The sequence below is a fragment of the Numida meleagris genome, chromosome 7 (assembly GCF_002078875.1).
Source record: "Numida meleagris isolate 19003 breed g44 Domestic line chromosome 7, NumMel1.0, whole genome shotgun sequence".
Lineage (NCBI taxonomy): Eukaryota > Metazoa > Chordata > Aves > Galliformes > Numididae > Numida > Numida meleagris.
In genome coordinates, this window is record NC_034415.1 from 8,157,349 (window position 1) to 8,179,998 (window position 22,650).

Here is a 22,650-nt window from a genome sequence, read left to right on the forward strand (position 1 = left end):
GTCCCCCTATCACTTACGTTTCTTGGGAAGGCTGAAAAGTACAGTGGACATGCATGCCCCTGCAATTCTTGCAGTTGCATTACAGTGCTGTAATTGCACATCACAGCCACGCTTGTTCTGGATGAGAACCACTCCTGAGGGCTTTTTGATTTGTTACCTCTATGAGCAAAAACCAGGGGTTTAACAGCAGGCATCTGTCTGTGTCCTGCTGGGAAGGCCTTGTGCTGTTATATTAGTGATGACCTGAAAAAATGTAGAACGAGTGTTGCCTTGAGGGCAGAAACGTTAGCCCAGCAGTGCAGTGGCAGCTACTAATCCTTTCAAGGGTGTGCTTTACCATATAAAAATGCACATTTTATATGTATGTCTCTGTTGCAGAGGTTGTTATTTCAAAAGGCCTTCAATTCTCAGCAGTTGGTACATATTACTGTTATCAATCTGTTTCAACTGCATCACCTGCGAGACTTCAGCAATGAAACAGAGCAGCACAGTTACAGCCAGGATGAGCAGCTCTGCTGGACACAGCTACTGGCTCTCTTCAGTAAGTATGAAAACTGCTTTTTGTATTTCTCTTTTGTTTTTACATGGAATCCATTAGTCATTTGCTGCCAAATGGAGGAAAGTTAAGACAGGGTGGTTATGCAGGGTCATTCATGTCTAACGCTGCTGATGAATGCTGGACTATTTTCTCTTTTGCTAGGACTGAGGGTGACCTGGTGCTGACAGACTTGGTCTCAGCTGCTTCTGTGCCCTTGATAATGTTATGTGGGAGTGCAGAGCCCCCCTTTTTGACTTATTATACTGCTGATTTGCTTAATCAGAAAGGGCTTAGGCTTAGCTTGGCATTGTTCGTAAATATCTAAATTTCTGCATAACAAAACTTCTCCAGGTTCCAGCCTGAAGTTCAGTGGAAGCACCGTGGTCATTCTTATCTGGTACTGTTTCTAAGCCTGTGTGCTTTAACAGCTGCCTACCTGCAGAGCTAGCTCCATGAATTTGTGTACCTGCTGACATGGGAAAGTGAATAAAATGCGGGTAGAAGGTTGAGAGCTGACTGCTTACAGTATGCAAACCAGTATTTTCTGGTCTGATTGTAATGGGCTTCTCTCACTGTATTTTATTGACTTACTGAAAGAATTTGCATTCTACTTAAAGAAGAGGAGGAAAAAAAAGGGCGGAAAAGCATTTTTCGTGGTAGAAAACTGTATGTGAGGTAGGGGAAGAGTTCTGATCTGCCACTGAATTTAAGATAAAGTAATTGGACTGCTTAAAGAACTAGCTCTTAAAAGTATGCTTCTATGATAGGGATTTATTTGATGAGTTCATTTGTCCAGTTTGAAAGTGTTATTCTTGCACTGTTTTTTTTCTCCTCTTCTCTCTTTCCAGTGTCCTTTCTTGGAGTTCTGTGCAAGTGCCCTTTACAAAATGACTACCAGGAGGACTCTGGGGCTGCATATCCTCTTCCAGCGGTGAAGGTTTCAATGGACTGGCTGAAACTTAGGCCCAGTGTTTTCCAGGAGGCAGTAGTCGATGAAAGACGGTAGTGAGTGTTAATCTTTCTGTTGATACATTTAATTGTGTAAGGTAATAATGACTGATGATACACAGATTGGAAGGAAAACTGATCCTAGACGTTGTTACATCCTCTATGATTTTTGTCATCTGTAGAACATGCTTATAATGTTCGTAAAACAAAAGTGACACTTGTGCTACATGAGCAAATTTGGTGCTTTAATTGGCTTTAAATTGGCTTCAGGTTTGCTTGTAACTTTTTAAAGTTAAGAGCAGAGGAATCTGCTTTATAATATTTAACTGGAGTGTAACTACTGAGTCTACCCTTAGTCAGGTCTGTTGTAATGATTTCTCGGATTTATTGAGGTAGATGGCAGGAAAATACTTGCCTTAATTTCATGCAGTAAGTCATCAGCTTGGGCAGAGCTGGAATCCAGATTTTTTTTTTGGCTCGTGATCACGGAAATAAATTGGTTTTGGTAGAGAAGGTCTTGAAATGTCAGCGCAGACGTTACTGTTCTGGACTCTTGCTGGTTTTTCACTTCTGCCTCTAATCTCATAAACTTATGCTTGAATAGTTGAAAACTAACCAACTTGTTTATAGCCTGTGAACTTTCCGTGAATTACAGCAGTTCAGTAAGGTGTTTCTGACCTATTAAATGATTCCTCAGACTGGAACGACTGTTACTGACACAGTTGGATGAGTATTTTTCCTAGGATTGCCACTGGAAGGAAAACGGCATGAAAGCAGCTTGCTTAGCTGACTTTGTGTGATGTGCCACAGTGCTTTCAGTGTGTGCTATAAGATGTGATTCTGGCAGTGGCTTGCATCTTCTGCACATTGATGTCTGGGGAGCAGGGGCTCCTGTAACACAGAAACTCTAAATAAATGGTGAGACTCGCACTCGTGTGCAGAACATGAAGCCCTGGAGCTTTGGGAACATTGATTCCAGAGTTCTCAAGGCAACGTTAGGAAAATAAGAGTTCACAAGTTGTTTTCAGAAGGTAATAAGTATTACTGTATGCGTATTCTAAAGAAGAGCTTTGTCCCACTGTTCTAGTGGTGAAGATTATTCAAGACTATTTGATATGAAGTAGTCCTTGCAGGGAGAAGATGCAGGTAGTATTTTACGGAGTATCAAAACCAATCTTCCAGTGTGAAGGTGTGTTGTGAGTTAGCCAGGGTAGATCCCTCTGCTCTGAAATTAACAGGTCGTCTTTGAAGAAGATGCCTGGGCTGTGGTCTGGTAACATGATATTGTCTAGCAACACCAGGTGCACACTGCATAAAGGTATTGTGAAGTGGGCAGCAAACAGCTGTAGAATGTACAGCTGAACTTGAAAACAAAGTTAAGTAATGTTAATGTTTGTCAAGACGAGTGTTAGGGTAGTACTCATTGCACTTGTTGGCTGTAAAAAGTCCAGGTGATGTCCATCTTCCCCCTTATTTGTGAGAATGAAAGTTTTCCTTCTATTTCTGCTCTAAAACCTTAATGAAGGGCATTATTTGACTGCAGGCCATGTGCACAGACATGCCATTATTGGCCTCTGTTTAACAAATTACTTGAAAAGCCTGCCTTACTCTGAATTCATAGTTAGTTGTGCTCTCTGTTTGAGAAGCAATCCTTATTTCATTTTAAACTTTCAGTTGTCCCTGCACTGTGCTTATTTTTTTTTTTTCTTGTGGAGAATTAACCCTACTCCAGACTGAAGGAGCATCTGAAATAGGAAGGATGCTTACCTGGAAAGACAGAAGAATCTGGAGACAAGAACTTACGACAAAAATCAATATATCAGCATTAACTTGGGCTCTTTGGAAATGAATTTTCCAAACTGCATTGCATCTAGATTTTTTTCGTTACCACATCGTTCCACTTTAGAGATCTCTTATGATGAAATCTCTATTTTTTTTTCCCAAATGTTGTAGTGAAAGGTTGGCATTTACTGTACATTGCAACAGACTCGTTCTCTCCCTTTTTTCCTCCCTTTGTTTTTCGTCAGTCACAGGAGGGAGTTATTGCTTATTTTAGCGTACAGAAGCAATGTACAAACGTAACGTTTCCAGTCCCTGCAACCATGCAGCTGACCTCAGGCTTTCAGATGCATGCTGTGTTCTTCAGCCCAGGTGCTGGCTGAAGGAGGACAAATATTCATTTCACTCTTAGCGTGACAGGCAACTTCCTAAAATAGTTTGCCTGTTGCTTTCATAGCCATGATGCCCATCACTAAAGCCCAAGAAGGATGCCTACACTTTATGTTGGAACTTTCTAAAAAAAATGAAATTAATAAACAAAGCAGCCTGTTGGTGGAAGTTAAATGTTAGGCAGCTATGCAGTGATTGTTGTGATTCTTAAAATTATTTGCTCCAAGGCCTTTGTAAGCAATTTCCAGTCATTGCTTGCTACCAGTATTGCTGGGGCAAGCTTGGGTTACTGCCAGCTAACCCCCACATTAATCTCCATTACTTCAGACCTTCTTACCTTTCTGGTGTCTGTTTTGGTGCCACAGAGCTTTGCTAATGTCAGTAGAACAGCACGTGTATCTCAGTAACATGTTTTGCTTCCAAACTGATTCATTTACTGTCTTTTGAGAGTAGGCAGCTTTGGACTGGAAAATATGGATTGCAGACAGGTTCAGGTCCCTCTGAGCTTTTGCTCATGCAGTGTTTTTGTCTGGTTAAATTCATAGCCAACTTACTGAGTAGTTGGCTTATGTACCTGATATTGCAAGAGTCTGGCTTCCTGGGTAGCCTTAGGCTGGCTTTTTGAAAATACAGAGTTCTTCAAGACAGCAATGTTTTCCCTGACACTTGAGGAAAAACTTTTGATTGGAAATCAGAGAATCAATGTGAGCTGTAACAGTGTGATAGATTTTGTTATTTTTCTAATAAGGTGAGTAACTTTCAGGTTTTGTGGTTTTCACTTAATTTGTCTGTCTTCTGATTTGCAGCATATGGCCCTGGCTGATTTCTCTTCTAAACAGCTTCCAGCCTCATGAGGAAGATCTATCCAATAATAATGGTAAGAATAATTCTGGTCTATCCTTTAGAAAAAAAACAAACAGGGAGCAATACAGCTTTTCCTGATGATATGGGAAATTGCAGTTGGAAGGTAAAAACGGAACAAGTTGTCTTCTAGTATTGATGCATATGAACAGGAGGCCAATGCTGCTTTCTCTTGCCCAGCTGACTGTGCTCTGTTCTATCATTTTTTATCTCCTTGGGCTGCAGGGTGAACTAGTACAGTGGAGCACATGAGCAGAAGGCTTTGCTGGGTATAGTGACCTTGCTGAGGTGTCTTTTTACGATTCTGTACTTAACGCATTAATGCTTTCCTTATCTTGTTTACTGTCTATTCACCAGCAACCCCCCTTCCAGAAGAATTTGAATTGCAAGGATTCTTGGCTCTGAGACCCTCATTCAGGTAGGTGGCAGCTGAAGGCAACTACTCTTACTAGTGTTGCTGCTTTGGTAGGCATTGACCCGTTATCTTATTCATGACCCAAGTATCTTATTCATGAATGAATACTACCGTGTGGAATAGATAACATAGGACTCTAGTCTCCATTCTGAAGAAGAAAACAGGATCTGTGCCAGTCTACAGTAAAGCTCTGAGGAAGGCTACAAGCTTACAGCATTGCTTATGACTGTGTTTCTTCTGCGGTCTTTAGGCTACTAAAGTGAAAGGGAAAAAAAAAATAAGAAATGAGGAAAATATTTTTTTTCACTTAAAAACCATCTGATGTGTTTTTACTTTACTGGCTTTTACTGTTTTTAACTCTGTCCTGTGACTAACATCATGCACCAAAAAAAAAAAAAAAGCCTCTTTCAATTCTCTACATTAAAGAATTAATCTGTAACTCAGACACCCATAACTGCCATGTTTTGGGTAGGATCTGGTGAAATAGCACAAGTGATGATAAAGTAATGCTGACTAATTGTATTTCTAAAAGAATGTGGTTTTGCTGAGGGGAGCAGTGTAATTAATATTATTCCCTCTCCTATTTCAATGCTAGGAACTTGGATTTTTCCAAAGGCCACCAGGCAATTACAGGAGATAAAGAAGGGCAACAACGTCGGATACGGCAACAGCGACTGATCTTCACAGGCAAATGGATTGCTGACAACCAGCCCAGGTAGCTGCAAATAGCTTTAAGGAGCAAATAGTGGTTTTCAGTTGCTGTTGTAAGCTTAGGGAGTACAAGCGACAGAGGTGAACTTTTTTTTTCTTGTTATTTTAAGAAGCAATTTGATATAAGGTGTACAGATTTCACCGATGCTGAAAGGCTGGCAGCACTAATAACGTGTGCTGTGAGTTAGCATGCTGTTTCATGAGCTAATTCTGATAAGAATGCCATTGTATTTGTAGTGAAACATCATATTTGATAAGGCCTTTATAGTGATACTGAAGCACAACTGAGATGAGAGGAACAGTGGTAGCAAGAGCGCTAACGTTTTAGGTTACCATGCATAAGCCTATTTGGATTTGCTTTTCAATTCCTCTGTCTCTTTCAGGCTGATTCAGTGTGAAAATGAGGTAGGAAAGCTGTTGTTCTTGACGGAAATCCCAGAATTAATACTAGAAGACCCTAGTGAAGCCAAAGAGAGCCTCGCCTTGCAGGAAACGTCTATTGCAGAGCCGCTATCCACAGACGGGAGCCCTGGACTCAAATCAGTTCTGTCCTCTGGCAGAAATTTAAACAACTGTGACTCAGGAGAAAAACCAATGGTCACGTTTAAAGAAAATATTAAGCCACGGGAAATGAACAGAGAGCAAGGGCGAATCTATCCTCCTAAAGATGTGAGTAGGGAAAGACGGGACTATAGCAAAGGAATAGTAGCCAATAAGAATGATGGAAAGAAGGATAACAACAAAAGGAAGAATGAAACCAAGAAATGCGGTGTGGAGAAGATACAGGAAGCAGGAAAGCAGAATGTGGCAGTTCAGGTAAGCCTTGAGACCAAAGGGATACTGTATCTTAGGCAGTGTGATATTTGAGTGAGGGCGATCGCCGCTTGCGCAGGATGCTGTAGAGTTGAGGTCTCTCTGTGGGTCCTGCAGATACCTGTAATGCACAGAGAAATGTGTCTGTCTCAGTGACCAGACATAAGAGATCTTTGGATTTCTTCCCTTTTCCTTGATGCTGTCTTTGTGGGAGAAAAAGGTAGGGAGCAGTGCAAGGTGACATCTCATATGTTCGTGTTTTAAAAAGCATGGACTTGTAGCTGTTGTTCCACAAATTGGTCGGGTTAACAGGGCAGCTTGCATGACCAGGTCTTAGTCCCACTCTTTCCCAACTGTTTTCTGCTGTGAAGGAGCTGGGTGGTACTTTGCATTTTCAGTTCAGTTTCTTGTGCACATTCAATAAGTTGAACGCATCGCTGTGCTGCGTGTGAAGTCAAGTAGCCCTCCATGAAATAAGGAAAGCCACACAGCTCTGAGACCACTATTAGACTGCTTAGATCCTTGTTCAGAATTGCTGGTTGTCACATAGATGGCTCTTTTCTAGTTGTATTTTTCAAAGGTGTGCTTTTTTTCCCACACTTATCTGAGTATTGTGTACAAAAGATGCCCACCTCTTAAGCAGATAGTGAATCTACTGTTGTGGCTTCCATAGGGCTGTAGTAAATAGGGACAGTAATCAGGGCTGATCTGATCTGGACCTGGAGAGTTTTGTCTGTATCTCAGCCATTTCCAGGTGTTGTCTGGAGGAATTTAATGACAGTGATGGGGAGATGCTATTATTTCCCTAGAGAAACTGTGTGAATTCTTCACCATTCTTACAAGCACCAGTTATTTCCTAAGGCACTTATCTCCCTTGCCGTTGTGTAAGCCTACTACTTCCTCGGTTATGTCTGCAGAATAACCTAAGTCTTCCTCTCTGCAACTGCTCTTGTTAGCAAGATCTTGTTTTCCCTAGGCTAGACAAACCAGCTCTTCGAGTCTTTCTAGCTTGCACTGGTAGGACCCTTGGATCATTCTTCTTGTTATCCTCCTGAATATTTCTCGTTAGCCGTCATCTTTATGAGATGGAAGGTCTGCACTGGCAGCATTTGGTAGTTTTTGGCGAGGCCTTTGCAGGCGTGAAGGGGAATAGCTTGCAGAAACCATGTGGCAGTTGCTTGTGAGTCACTGAACAAGAGAGTGGTACCTGAAAAACTGCCTAGGTAGGTGAGTTAGAATAACAGGAATTTTATTTATTGAGCACATCTGGAATGTGGTTGCAGGCCTGAGCGTAACTCCCAGTTTCAGTGTTTGTGCCACAGTCTTGAAAAAGAAGGACTTTAGGCTGAAAAAACATGATGTTCTGAGAAGTATGTATAGTTTTTTTGTGTAAGGAAGATACTGTCATTTTAACACAGTTGATCTATCAAATATTTAATGTTTTTTAGTCTTAAGACTTAAAACAGCAAAAACACATTTCAAACCCAACTGTAGCATGCTGTGTTCTGATCTGGTTGTTCGCTCTTCATCTCTTGTTGAACAGGTATTGACCTTGACTTTTTAGTTCCATCAGCTTTATTTATATTAACCATTACAGTAAAATTCTTTTTTTTTTTTTTAAATACAACTGGGAGGACTTATCTACCCAGATATACTCTAGAATATGGCAAGGATTTTCTCCTTGCCATGCTGAAAACAAGCCAGTGTAGGTTTTGTTCCAGTTAGTGGTCTACTTGCTTTCTCCTTCCTTGAAATCTCAAGCTTTATCTACTTCGTAGTTCTTTCAAAAGCCTGAAAGCTGCAATCATTGCAGATCCTACTTAACACCAATGTTAAGAACGTTGTAGGGAAGTAATTAGTCCTGTTTCATGGATAAGTGGAAAATTGCATGCTCAGGATCATGGAAGTGTGGCGTAGGTTGATTCTGCTTACGAGAGGTGATGATGCTAGCTGCAAAGGAAGATACAATGCAGACTTACTCAAGGTAATACACTCTTGAAAGGCCACTGGGGGGGAAATGGTGCCTTTCCCAGGCACTAGTAGGTGGGAAGCCTCGAGACCAGTAAGGATGTAAAGGTTTGGTAGTATTGATGCTTCTGTGGTGAGATCAAGGAGAAACAAGGGAAGCAATTGAAATTTGTCTTTCTTGATTGAAGAGATTTAGTAACTTAGCTTTCAGAAGTCCTCTATAAATCATATGACGCGTCTTTTGGAAGCCACCTTTGGGGATGTTTTACTGCAGCTTTCAGTGTAGGGTAGGCTAGAACTTGGTTTGAAATCCCACTGCCAGAAGAGCATCTTTTGAATCCTGACGTTACTATGAAAGAATGCATGCAGTATGGGTTATAAAAATGTTTGTCTTGTTGTGGAGAAAAAAGGGACAATGTGAGCTGAATATTCAGAATGTGATAAAGGGCAAAGGTGGGCAGTGAGCAGATGTGGCATGAGAGTGGGAGCAGAAGTTGCTACATCATTCATGGTATTTAGCATCAGCCAGACCGTGAGGAGGAGTTTCCTCCCAACTTTTTCTAATGGGAGATGAGAAATACACCCAAACCTCCCAGTTTCATATCCTACTTTTTTAATGAAACAAAAAACAAACTATGCTCCCATGATTTCTAAATGGGAGAAAGACTTGAAAGAAATTTTGAATCCATCTGCCCCCCACCCCCAACCGTATTTTGGAAAGAGGCACCTGATCTCTTAGTCCTTTCAAATCAGCAGCACTAAATGTTGAAATAAATCCCACAATGATTTTTTTGGTTTTTTGTTTGGGTTTTTTATTTGGTCCCTGATTAAAACCCCTTTCTTTCAATCACCTCTGAGCTTGGCGTCAGGTCTGCTCCTGGGCCCTTTCTGTATTGCCCGGGTTCCTTGCTTGCTGTCTTTTTCCTGCCTGCTCCATCTTGCATTCCAGGCAGTTCTGCCGAGCTGAACAGAAAGGGAAAGTAGTCTTCCCCTCTGTCTTCCTCTCCAGGAAGACCCAGACTGCAACTGACTCAGAATCAGGTAAACATTACATTACATTCTTCTCTCTGCCTTTAACTGGTGCAGCTCTTTTATCAGAACATACAGCAGTTACACAGTAAACTGAAAGAGGTTAAGCACTTCTCCTATTTGTTGTACATGCTCTTGATCAAAAGAATTTCATGATATTCAGGAGTTTGTGCATATACAGCACCACAGAAGAAGGCTGAAAAAGTTATGTGGGAAGAAGGTGGTAGTGTTTGTTTTTTTTTTAAGGTGCTGTAGGTAAGTAGCACGAAGTAGGCTGTAGCAGTGCCCTAGGAGAAGCATAATAGCATTGTTGTTTATTTTAAGGCACAGCAAGTGAGCAGCTTGGTAAGTCCTTTGTATGGTCTGAGGATATTATTATGTCTGCTTCCCACTTCCTTGCTAGAGGAGGAGCCTGTTGCAGTCTTGGGGTAGCTATCCTTCTGGTGCTTTTGTGAGGCAAGGAGTGCCTGAGGAGAGACAGTCACCTGCCTGAGGTCAGAGAGCAAGGAACTGCATTCTGATGTTCCAAACCTCCTCCTAACACCTAGGGCAAAAGAAAATTATCTCTCAGACAACCCGAGTTTGTTTTTTGGCTTGAGCTGTGATGTGGGTAATGACAGGAAAAGTAATCTAATTTCTTCTTGCTCTATTTTGCATTAGGTGAAATCCCAGACAGAGATGAGGAAGACTCCGGTGTCCGAAGCCAGGAAAACACCTGTAACTCAGACTCCAAGTCAGGCCAGCAGTTCGCAGTTCATCCCCATTCATCACCCAGGAGCCTTCCCCCCGCTTCCTAGCCGGCCAGGTAATTTGGTGTTCTTTCAAAGTGTGATTCTACTGTTTGCTGTCAAGAAAAACCTGTAATATTAGTTATTAAAACCTCTGAAGGCAGTAGCTGCTTTAATGAGCAAGCATTCTCATCTTGAGAGTCTTACAGTTTAGTAAAGAAGAGGCATAGCAGAACTGAAACAAAATGAGTAAGATTCCTTATGTTTCTGAATCAAGGTCTGTCATGAAATCTGCCACCTTCCTTCTTGTTTAGTTGGGTACAAGATCAAGGCACTTCACAGGAGGTTGTTTCTGTAGTTAGTCAAAACATGACAAAGTCTTCTGCCAGCCCAGGAGAACGCGTTCTCTCTGCATAGGACTATTATAAAAGATCAGTCACACTGCTTTCTTCTTTATAGCTCAGTTTCTTTTGTAGTGATGCTCATGTTTCAAGCTGTTACTTGCGTGGTGTCATTTGCTGTTGTTGCTGCATTGCGTGCTCCTGTTTTGCTGTAGAGTGTTCCTGCCATACCTTGCTGTCCATCTTTGCTCACAAAATAGCTGGGAGCTGTATCCTTCCTGCAGCTATTCTGTGTAGTTGTTAAATAGGACAGAAGGACCTCCCTTTTTCTAAAGTCACCACAAAATCTGGCCTGTCATAGGAAGAATTAAAGCTTCCTTCCAAACCTGGCTTTTTAGGGTGAGCTAAAGGGAAGAAATTGATCTTGCGGGTATGAGGATTGGTTTGCTCACCATCTGTCTCCTTATCTAAATTAATCCTGAGACTAGTTATCCTGTGGGAGGAGGCAGGAGATTTACTGATTGCTTTTGTGTCTCAAAATGTGTGTTTGAGACGGTAGGAGCTTCGAAGGTAACACATCAAAAACCCCACAGTAGTGAGTGAGAAAGGCAATGAAGGGAAACAAAAGCAGGGAGATGAAGGTATGGGGAGGGGAATCCTGCAGTTCTCCCACATACTGCTGTGACAGACTGTTATCAGTGCCTGGAGTATTGGAAGTAAACTTGAGAACTGTGATTGTAGCTCTGTACAAAGGCAAAGAAAATGGATGTTATAGCACATACATGCAAACTGCTTGTTATATTTCTTGTGCCCATAGTGTAAATATCCAAAATAAATAAATTCACAACAGTGTTGTCATGAGGAAGCTGTCTGCTATGAGAAACTGCAATGAAAGGCATATTTTTCTTTTTCAGGGTTTCCACCTCCAACCTATGTTGTCCCTCCTCCTGTGGCTTTCTCCATGAGCACAGGGTATACCTTCCCAGGTGGTGTTTCTGTCCCAGGAACCTTCCTCCAGCCCACAACTCACTCACCTGCAGGAAACCAGGTGCAAGGTGGGAAACAGTCCCACATTCCTTACAGCCAGCAGCGGCCCTCAGGACCAGGGCCAATGACCCAGGGACCTCAGCAGACACCACCTCCTTCCCAGCAACCCCTCTCATCTTTACCAGCTCAGGCAACAGCACAGTCTGCAAGCCAGTTACAGGTCCAAGCTCTGGCCCAGCAACAGCAGCAACAGTCTCCAACAAAAGCTGTGCAGGGCCTGGGGAAGAGCCCGCCACACCACTCTGGATTCCAGCAGGTAAGCCTGACTAACACAGTATGCTAAATTCAGTTTTAAAAAATAGCAGTGTTCAAGACTTAGATTCATAGAATCATTAAGGTTGGAAAAGACCACTAAGATCATCTAGTCCAACCATCAGCCCATCACCAGTGTGCCTGCTAAACCATGTCCCTCAGTGCCACATGTACCCTTTTCTTAAATCTCCAGGGACAGTGACTCCACCACTTCCCTGGGCAGCCCGTTCCAATAACTCACCACTCCTTCTGAGATTTTTCCTAATATCCAATCTGAACCTTCACTGGCACAACTTGAGGCCATTATCTCTTGTCCTGTTGCTGTTACCTGGGAGAAGAGGCTGACCCCGACCTTGCCACAGCCTCCTTCCGGGCAGTTGGAGAGAGCAATGAGGTCTCCCCTGAGCAACTGTTCTCCAGACTGACCCATTCCAGTTCCCTCAGCTCCTCCCCATAAAACTTGCATTCCAGACCCTTCACCACCTTCATTTCCCTTCTCTGGACACACTCCAGGGCCTCGATGCCTTTCCTATAGTGAGGGGTCCAAAACTGAGCACAGCACGCAAGGTGTGTCCCCAGCAAGGCTGAATAGAGGGGGACGATCACCTCCCTGGTCCTGCTCACTGTGCTATTTCTGATACAAGCCAGGATGACTGGGCACACTGCTGGCTCATATTCTGCCAGCTGTCACCTAACACACCCCCAGCTCCTTTTCCTCTGTGCAGCTTGCCAGCCACTCTGCCCCAAACCTTTGCAGTGCATGGGATTGTTGTGACCGAAATGCAGGACCCAGCACTTTAGTCTTGCTATAGCTCGTACAGTTGGCCTCAGCCCATTGATCCAGCCTGTCCAGATCCCTCTGCAGGACCTTCCTACTCTCAAGCGAATTGACATTTCTTCCCAACTTGGTATCATCTGCAAACTTACTGAGGGTGCACTCAATCCTCTCATGTAGATCATCACTAAAGATATTAAACAGAGCTGACCCCTGAGGAACACTGCTAGTGACTGGATTATCTTTCAAAAGCTGTTCTTAAGAATCTTACTCTGGAATTTTCATCAGTGAACTTCTGGGAGAATTTGATAAGCAGCTGAAGTTTAGTGGGCATGAACTTGTGATTTTGTAATTAAGAGGGAAGTTATCCACTGGGATGGGTTGGTGGTAATCTGCTTTGTCTGTTTCTGTTTATGGACAAGGTATGAAGGTGATGTTTCTGAGATGCTTCTCTCTTAGACCTTTGTAGATATGTCTCATTTGAGGATGGAGTCTGAATCTCACTTTTTCTGTTGGGCTCAGTTCCCTCACACTTTGTCAAGCACATAAGCATGGAACTAAATCTGCTTTCTGGCCTATCTGACCTTAAGGGCAAGACCCTCCTGTTGTTCTGCACAGCAGTTCAGTACCTTAATAAAGGTGCTGGATTCAAGTAAGGGTTATGCTTGGCTATTGGCATGCTGCTTGATGAGGCTAATATGCCTGTCAAGACTGAATGTTGGTGAATAGTGTAGCAAATCAGAATGTCTGCAGTATCTCTGTAACAAGTTGGCTAGAACAACGGTTTGAATGAAGTTAGGCATTCAATTAATATTAATTGTTCCTGCCTGCTGGTGAAAGCATGTGTCTTTGTCTCAGTATCCTCAGACAGACTCATCAAAGCAGCTCTGGAACCTGCCTCAAGTCCAGGGTTCACTGGGGAAGATTATGCCTGTGAAGCAGTCCTATTACCTGCAGGCCCAGGATCCTCTAAAATTGTTTGAACAGTCATTGCAGTCTCCTGTGATGCAACAGCAACCTCTGGAGAAAAAAATGAAGCCTTTCCCAATGGAGCCATATAACCAGAACCCCTCAGAAGTCAAGGTGCCAGAATACTACTGGGACTCTTCCTTTGGCATGGCTGACAATAGGGTGATGGCACAGCAGTCTAACATGGAGCGCAGGGGAAAGCGGCAAGGAGTCTTCCGTCCAGAGCAGGATGCTGTCTCCAGGATGACCTTTGAGGTAAAGATCTGTGTTACAAGTGAAAAACAGTGAGGTTCTGATATTGCTGACAGCTCAAGTAGGATTGCAGTGTTTAGGAGTGCCCTCTAGCCCCAGGCAGATTATTTAGCCCAGTGTATTTACTAGGGGGCTGGATGTTGGTGTTGGTAAATGGGATCCCAGCAAATAGTACTGGTTTTGTCACTTCAGTAGGCTGTGTTGTGGGATCAAACTCTTGAAGATTTAATTCAAGTAGGTGTAAGTTCTGCTCAGTGTAGATATAAATGCTGATCTCTGCACTGTGTCTGCCAGGTCAAGAAACGTGGCAGCTGGCAGGGGAAATTCTTGTCTGGCAACTGATGAAGACCATCCAAATAATTGCAATTGAATTATTACCCTTTAAAATAAACTCTTGCCACCCACAGAGTATCTTGAGTGTGTTGAATAGTTTGGCTATGGCAGCCTCAGCCCGGGCTACAAATCAAGGGTGGTAGAAGCAGCCCCATCGTGTGATTTTTTTTTTCTTTGTTTGCTTTTTCTTTTTCCCCCTCTACAAATCCCACCAAGCAGCAAGAGAGCTGAGCAACTCCCTTCCTTAGCTCCTGATTGCACTGATGGAGTACTTTGCTTCTGTCTGTGCAGTTGTGCTTCATGCTGCAGTTTATAAAAAGCCTGCAACCTTTGTTATTTCTTAACGGTCTCGGATTGTCTGGAAGTGCTTCTGATGGTGTTTATAAGGAAACTTAAACAGAGGCCTTTTTAAACCTCTGGTCAGATACGCCTCTGTAAATGCACTCAATTTTCAAGAGATCAGCTGGGATCACTTAGCTTATCCTTCGGGGGAAAAAAGCCAGACAATATCCAGGAGACTGCCTCTACCCTGATGTCAGGCTGCGGCTTTTAGATGCAGAGTGGGTCAAAGCCTTGTTCTCATCCCTAAAAGGAAAGCATCGCCCTGGTGCAAGCACGCTGCAGTACTGACAGAGACTGTGCCCACGGTGCTTGTTTTAAGCATCCCTTCCAAACTTTGGGATGCCGAGTTTTACTTGCACTTAGCAGGGCTTTTTGCCTGGTCCAGGTTGCTGTGCCGTGGTGTAGTAGCCATTAGCAGAGAAAGGAGTCTCACGGGATTTCAGCTCCACAAACAGAGGAAGGAAGATGCAAATGTAATTGTAGTTGAAACCTAAATTACTCACAGCTCTGGCAGAATAATTAAATATCTTATCAGGGGAAAAAAAAAAAATCACGTTCATTGCTCTTCAATGTAAAAACAGATTCAGTATTTGTCAGTAATGCAATGGGAAGCACGTGCCATGTTAATTAAAAGTAGCTGCCCCTGACTTTGGCTGTACCACTTACTTCCCAGGCAGGTGGAGCGCTCCTCCTAGCACACGTTGGGCTGGTTTTGGTTTCTGCTCAGCGTTTTCTCCTTGCACCTCCACGCCCCTCTGCTGCACTCTTCTCATCTCACCCTTCTGCATGCTGCCTTCTGCACTGCTCACAAGCCTGCCTCCCCCTGCTGCTCTCTCGTCCTGCTTTGCTTTAGCCTCTCTCAGCTCTTGCTCTTCCCCGTCCTGCCTTCCGTTGTCTCACTGTGCTCATTTCTGTCACTAGGACCCCAAGAGCTCCCCTTTGCTTCCTCCGGACCTGTTAAAGAGTCTGGCTGCCTTGGAGGAGGAGGAAGAGCTGATTTTCTCTAATCCTCCTGATCTTTACCCAGCTCTGCTGGGGCCTCTCGCCTCTCTTCCTGGACGAAGCCTCTTTGTATGTATTTGACTTAATACTGCTGCTTCTCTAACTGGCATCTCTTTCTTCTGTGAAGTTATAAGAAACGGGAAGTTACTTTCTCCTCCCCATTCCTCCTCTCCACCTCCCCTCCTCACCACTGAGCCAGTCTCCGTGCCTGAGCTAGATCTAGGTCCCTGGCTCTGGATAACTGCAGAGGTGACTTAGCACCCAGTACAGCTCTTGGCCCACGTTCAGAGAGAAGTCAGTGGAATTGGGATTTTTTTTTGTAAGCGCAGTTCACAGGGAAGACAGGGATGTGTCATTTAACATGCCCCTTCTTCTGCAGTTGTTTGGGCTTGGTAATAAGGATGAGGGTGTGTGCAGTGGAAATCATCAGAACAAGGGTGTCTTTTGTTATAACTGCATGTCAGAACTGCATAAAGGCAGGGGGAAACCACGCTGTTAAATGCAGATGGGACTGCAGAAGAGCCAGATGGTTTTAGAAGAAAACTGCAAGCAACTGGCTAAATAATCCATAACTCCTATAGCAATATAGTGAGTTTTGACAAGCAGAGATTACTGTTCGTGTACGTGTTCCCAGTGCACTAGCTAGAGGGCCTTTGAGGTGCTGAATTTGTACCTTACCTCTGAAAATGCAGTATGCCTTTCTCGTATAGCTAGGAGCAAACTCATTAAACACGCATTTCGGATTTGTGGCAGTAATAAGGAGGAGGTTTTTTTGTGGCTCGACTTGAAATCTCTGCTTAATAACTCCATCCCTCAGGTTTTTTACGTGTCATCGCAAGGAGCCAGTAGCAGAGCAGGCACCCATTGCTGTCTTAGATTTGCTAAGAAACTAATAGCTGCTTCTTCAACAGCTTCCTTTGAAGCTCTTACTGTTGCTGTCTGCTGGCAAATGGAAGGGAATACTTCTCTGTGCAAGCTGTGTGCATATGCAGAGTGTGAATTTTGTCTGCCTTTTAAAGCACGTTTTCAAAGTCATGAGTTGTCACTTTGAAAACGTAACAAGCTAGGAGCTGCTTGCCAAGGAAATGAGGCTGTTTGTCTCAGGCTTACAGGATAAAAGCGTAGGTATTCTAGATACTAAGATGACGGTAGAGAGGGAGACTAATTCAGCTTTTTGTTATTTGAGTAACTTTTAAAAATCTGATATGCCGAGCTGGTTTGAGTGCAAGAGAACTTTCATTTAGAATGAGCTTACAGACGTCATTTTGGATCACACGTGGTTTTAATTGGGATTTCACTAATTCACTGACTTGAGTGATCCTGATCCGAAACTCAGTGGTGTTCGTTGTCTGCCAACCAAGCTGTAGCATTTTGCTGTGGTTTGAGATTCGGTGATAACTGATCCTATTTCTTCCTCAAATAGGCTCGTTTCATGTCTGTATTTTTTATGACCTAATGATGATAAGAGCTGAAGGAGGAAGGGGGAAAATACTAGGCTGCAAATAATAACTGTATGGGAGGGGGTCTTGATGATGGAATGGGTCACGGAAAAGGCCACGATATCTTAACGTGGAACCTGGGAGAGTTTTGGAACCTCTGCTGTAAACGCTGGGGCTTTTCAACTTTTGTCATTTTTAATGAAAATGAAAGAGTGCTAGATGAGGCTTGCACTGCTTAACAGGATTAAATTCGCAGCTAATCTTACTAAGAGTCTATCCAGGAATATTCAAAACTGAAAAATACTCTGTCAGTGAATAGCAACATGCAAGGGTCTCATCAGGTGTGGGTGAGTTCTCATGTCGCTGGAAAGGACCCTGTGTCATTTGTGCAAGGTTTTACACAGCTGTAGGTTTGGTAGCTTTGGTAGGAACGCTCCCTGTAGATGTGTCAGACCCAAAGGCACTTCATGGTTTTAAAAGCTGTTCTGTTAGTGGGGTTTGCCCGAGATGCTCAGCTGTCCTAGTTGATTTTAGATACTAATTACAGTTAGTAAGGAAACTCGTGAACTTCTGCATGTGTTTGTTTGGTCACCCCTGTCCTCCAGGGTGCCAAGGCTGAAATACAAGAGACTTTAAACATGACCAGATTACCTTGGTAGCTCTTCATAGCTTACTTTCTTCCTGCTCACTTTGCTGAACACTAACTGGTCTTCTTCCATTTTTGGTTTTTTGAAGAAGTCCCTGTTAGAAAAACCGTCAGAATTGATGTCTCAGTCGTCATCTTTCCTGTCCCTCAGTGGCTTTTCTGTTAACCAGGTACGTGATGACCAAAGACCTTTATGCTGCTCAAACTTGCCTTTAAGCTAGCTTGTGTGGGCACATCCTTTGGTTCAAACTAATGGCAAGCACAAAGGAGACCCATGTGCCTAATTTTAGTCTGTATGATTCTTTGCCTCCTGCTGTTCTTAAAAATCAGTTTTCTTCTGAAATTCATCCCAGCTATAGTTCTGCAGATGTCCTGTTGAGTCTTGCTGAGTTCCCAGGATGTTTTTAGTGGAATCATTGAGAGAAAAGGTTCATCTCCAAGCTTTGTGACATGGTGTTTCTTTATTCCTCACCATTGGAATGCCTCTTCTCTTCCAAGGAACTGAGGAACTTCTCTTCCAAGGAACGTTTAAACAAAACGTTCAGAGAAGATTCTGAGGAATGAGAAAGGTGTTAGAAAAGTGTTTTGATCTGTAATTGCTTCGTTTGTGCAGTCTGTTTCTCAAATTAATCCTGTACTCAAGCTCTTGCTTTTTTATTTCTTTGCTTGCAGGACAGATATACAAATAACAGCATGTTCAACGAGGTATATGGGAAAAATATGAATACCAGCACAAAAACAGAAGTCACCCCTTCGGTTCCCCATCAGGAGACTTCATTATATTCTCTCTTTGAAGGGACCCCGTGGTCTCCATCCCTTCCAGCCAGCTCAGGTAATCCTGGTGTGATCGTCTCTTGTGACTTTAAGAGGAATTGAGTTAATTCTGAACCTACTGCAAGTTAACTGTAACTAAAAATTAAAATCTGTTTTACAAGGTCTGAAGGTTTCTGTTTGTCTTTATATATCCTCTGAAATAGGATGGGATTCTGTCTTTAACATAGTGTAAGAACCTAGATTTTAGTTGAAGTAGTTGAGCAGGATAAAAGTTGCAGGAAGTGTTAAATCCTGAAATCTCTTCTACTTAGATTCCTGACAACGCTTAAAATGCATTACAGTTGTCATGGCTTTACCCTTACTAAAAATCTAGAAGAGTGTGAGAGGAAGGAAGGAATTAGCTGAATCTAATGAAAGAGAGGATTTTAAATAACTTGTCCCCTGCAGATGTTACTTGGTCATACTGAAACTTTTGCAGCCAGCCAGCATCAACTGTTGTAGGTAAAATGGAAGGAGCTGCAAAGGGCTTTTATCCTAGCAGGGTTTATGGCACAGCATGGTTTCAGCTTCTCAGCTTTCCTTTCACCTCTTCATTTGAGACACATGGTTTCCTGCCATCCTGCTCTGCTGCGTTCTCCTTAGGCATCGCTCTCTCCTGCCTGCAGGCACTCCCATGCCAGTCTCCCTTGCTCAGTGTTTGGTTCTGGTCTGAATTACTTTCAGACTCTCAGACGTGTAAAACTCTCAAATTTGAGTTGTAAGCTTGAAAACTCCTTGAGTTCTAAGGTTATTTTGTATTGGCTTGTGAAGCTTGGAGCTAGAATTCTTACTGTTTTGTTTTGAGAAAGGGTATTCAAGAAACTTGGGGAAAGCTTACTCTGTTGGTTAGCCAACCCTCTTGAGCTTTTCCAAGTGCATGTATGCATTAAGCAGTCATTCTGGGTTTTTATATGCCCAAACATTTCCACTTAGGATTTAGGAATTTGCATTACGCTCGTGTAATGGAGGGAATAGAAACAGACCTTCAGTACTGGGAAAAAAAACTGGGTGATGGCAGGATTGGCAGCAGCACTGAGACATTCAGAATGAGGAGGCTCCTCGTCTTTACCTTTTTTCCTCTCGCCTTCTCACCGCTAGATCACTCGACACCAGCCAGCCAGTCTCCTCACTCCTCCAACCCCAGCAGCTTGCCAAGCTCCCCTCCAACCCATAATCACAATTCTGTTCCCTTCTCCAACTTCGGACCCATTGGGACTCCAGACAACAGAGACAGAAGAATCGCAGACCGCTGGAAAACAGATAAGCCAGGCAAGTACTGCATTCCAGGCCTGCGAGAAGCCAGCTGTTGGCATTTGTTTTGCAATGGTTTTGCCAGATTCCTTTGTATTTTTCTCTTTTTCCCCATTTCAGCAATGGGAGGGTTTGGTCTGGACTACCTCCCAGCCACGTCGTCATCCTCGGAGAGCAGCTGGCACCAGTCCAGTGCTCCCAGTGGCACCTGGGCAGCCCAGGGCCCCGCCATGGAGGACTCCTCAGCTGTGCTCATGGAGAGCCTGAAGGTATATGGAACTGAAGCTGTGCTCGGGCACGGTTGCTTGCCTGTGGAACGGGTGTGATGTTATGGGATTCAGGCAGCGTGCACTGCGTCAGAGTTCAGTGTCTGAGACCTGGAAGGTTTTTTCCTGTGGATTCACAGGCAGTGTGGGAGGTGTGACCGGTGTCACAGTTTTTCAGTTCTTGCTGTTCTAGAATATTTTGTGGAACAAGAACGGGCTGGCAGAACTGGAAGAAAATAACATTTGCTTTGACTAGTCTAAAATTAGTAATTGTTAACGTGGGATGGATTTTTACATTCACGAGGGTTCTGAAGGGAAGGGTTATCTTCAAGGGAAGCCTCTCTTCAGAGGGCCTTCTTTTGAAGCCTGGGTAACTTTCATGACAGGGCAGGTGTGAGTGATAAAAGGGAAGAGAGAGAATATAGAACAGTTTCCACCTTCTCACCTGTAAGAAAAGGGCTGCCTCAAACCAGGAGGTGCTAGCGTTGACTGTTTGTTTTTAGTCCATCTGGTCCAGTTCCATGATGCACCCTGGACCCTCAGCCCTGGAGCAGCTGTTAATGCAGCAGAAGCAGAAGCAGCAACGTGGACAAGGCGCCATGAACCCGCCGCATTGAGAACGAGGTGGCAACCCTTGCAAACCAAGGCTCCATAAACCATGGCATGTTGGGTTTGCGGGACTGGCCCACACAGTCCTGTGCAGGTGGCAGCCCTCTCTTCTGTTCCTTGCTGTCAGGAGGGCGTAAGTGCTCCACCAACCCACTGAGTGTGCACAAAATGTCTGCAGTGCAAGAAAACAACATCAGGAACTCTCCCAATCCCCGGGCCCTCTGGAGGGAGAGAGGAACTGCTGTTTGTCTCACTCAGTAACCCGATATCACCGCCTCTCACCTTCTCCATCGTGCATGTCCCCAGCCACATGGGAAGCAAAAGCTGAGAACGAAGGGCAGATGGGAGAAGCTAATGAGAACTTCTCAATCCTTTTCCTCTCTTTGGGGATATAAAATAGGAATCCATTAATGATTGCTTTGCTGACTGAGAATGTAGTTGAAATTACTCCTAAACATCTTTATTACTATCTCAGTAGTAAGATCACACTGAATTCTTCCGTACACAGATGTGCTTTGTAGTCAGTGTGTAGCAGCGAAAGCCCCAGCTGCTGCTCCAGTCAGAGGTGGTTGGTGGCGAGGTGGGGCTCTATCTCCTGGGCTAGCGAAGGAGTTTCATGAAGGAGAGTCTGGCATTTGACACCACTTCAGCTTTCACTCAAAGGCTTTGGCCAGCCCCTGGGTGGAGTAGAGACTCCAGCATGAAATGCCCTCCTCTCAGTAGGTGTTTGAGCTATCATGGGTGACGTGGGGCATTGCAGCACTCTGCTGGACAAGCAAGTTAACTGCTATGGGGTTTTAAATTAATGTTTGATTCCTGTACGTTTTACTGTAGCATAGTGGCTAGCCCCGCAACGGGCGAGCTGCTCTGTGCATTCACAGCCTGACCCATTTTAATAGGTAGGTAGAAAGCTTTCAGTGTTTTCCGTTTTTTTCTTTCTCTCCCCATCCTTCCATCTTTGCCGGATGCTCGTAGTTTCATTGCCGACGCGCAACATCTTGCAGAAAGTAGTCAGGAGTCCAGCAGGACTGGGTAAAGGCGACAGTCAGCCTGGACAGCGTGGAGCGTCCGCACCCCACAGGCGTACACCAGCTCTGCAGACACCCAGCAGCAGCCCTCAGCTTTCAGTTCTAGGAGGAGATCTGAGGTGCCACGGACACGCGTGTGTGAGCCACACACGGAAGAAGCATAGTGCTGTTCGCGTATGAAAAGGTGCAGAAGGGAAAAGGAAACGTTTTATTTGCTATTTATTAGGGGGAAGGAAGACTGGAAGCGTCATTAAAGAGAAAAGGACAGCGTTTTTTGTTAGGTTTCCCAGGGAGGTTACGGAAACTATCTCGATGTCCGTTTGCTGTGTTTAGCAGGAGGGGTCTGTGTGATGATTCAGGATCTCTGGGCTGTAAGTCAGCTGCAAAGCAAAGCACACGCAGGAGCCTAAGTGACACCGGAGTCTGGGCAGCCCCAAAGAATATAAAAAGGGAAAACCGAGGCCCGGTACCCTTCTGAGGGTGTGAGCAGCTCCCCCACCTTCTCCACCTTAGCAACATCGCTGTTCTTTGTTGCGTTCTGAAGACGTATTTCCTTTTAAAAAGCCCAAAAAGTGAAGTTTCCACCCAAGGCTAATACTGACTCGGCCCCCGGTACCTATCCCCAACCCCCTCACCGTGTGTGTTGAGCCGCGCTCCCCCGGCAGCTGCGACATTCCAGTGTTTGAACTGCCGCCGACTCTTGCACCCTCAGCGAGCTCACCAGGTTCACCACCTCACTCCTGGCAGCGCCGGGACCCGGCGCAGCGCTGCACTCGTGCATGAGATCCCGGGGCCAGCAGCACGGCCTGCTCTCGGCTGGGACTCCCCCCCCCCCCGCCCTCCGGCACCCGGGGGAGCGAGGGAAGGGACCCCGACAGAAACTGGTTTGTGTCGTAAGCTTTTTTTGTGTTTTTTCGTCTGTCTGTGCAAGAACTGCAGCTGCTGAAATCAGCTTTGCCTTTAATTAAACCATGTTCTCTCCATCCGGGTCTGTGTGTTACATTTATTTCCCATGTATCTCAGCTGCGGGCTTTGAAAATCACGGTGTTTTGTTTTTTTTTTCCTGGAGAAGTTGGAGGAAGGTTCAAAGTTGATTTTTTTTTTT

General features: G+C 44.2%; 1 protein-coding gene across 3 annotated transcripts in view; it reads left to right on the forward strand.

Moving 5' to 3' along the window:
- The window catches only part of SMG7 (SMG7, nonsense mediated mRNA decay factor), a 47,767-nt gene extending 25,239 nt beyond the window's left edge, over positions 1-22,528 (forward strand). The window contains exons 9-23 of one of the 3 annotated variants that reach the window (XM_021404236.1): positions 379-541; positions 1,387-1,543; positions 4,462-4,532; positions 4,874-4,934; positions 5,527-5,646; positions 6,026-6,458; positions 10,113-10,257; positions 11,436-11,824; positions 13,454-13,819; positions 15,413-15,562; positions 17,668-17,748; positions 18,251-18,410; positions 19,490-19,660; positions 19,763-19,911; positions 20,412-22,528. In XM_021404236.1, the coding sequence (XP_021259911.1) occupies positions 379-541; positions 1,387-1,543; positions 4,462-4,532; positions 4,874-4,934; positions 5,527-5,646; positions 6,026-6,458; positions 10,113-10,257; positions 11,436-11,824; positions 13,454-13,819; positions 15,413-15,562; positions 17,668-17,748; positions 18,251-18,410; positions 19,490-19,660; positions 19,763-19,911; positions 20,412-20,525 (2,730 nt within the window). In that variant the 3' untranslated portion in view covers positions 20,526-22,528. The remainder of the gene's footprint in view (positions 1-378; positions 542-1,386; positions 1,544-4,461; positions 4,533-4,873; positions 4,935-5,526; positions 5,647-6,025; positions 6,459-10,112; positions 10,258-11,435; positions 11,825-13,453; positions 13,820-15,412; positions 15,563-17,667; positions 17,749-18,250; positions 18,411-19,489; positions 19,661-19,762; positions 19,912-20,411) is intronic. The other 2 variants (XM_021404237.1, XM_021404238.1) reach the window with 2 other exon arrangements.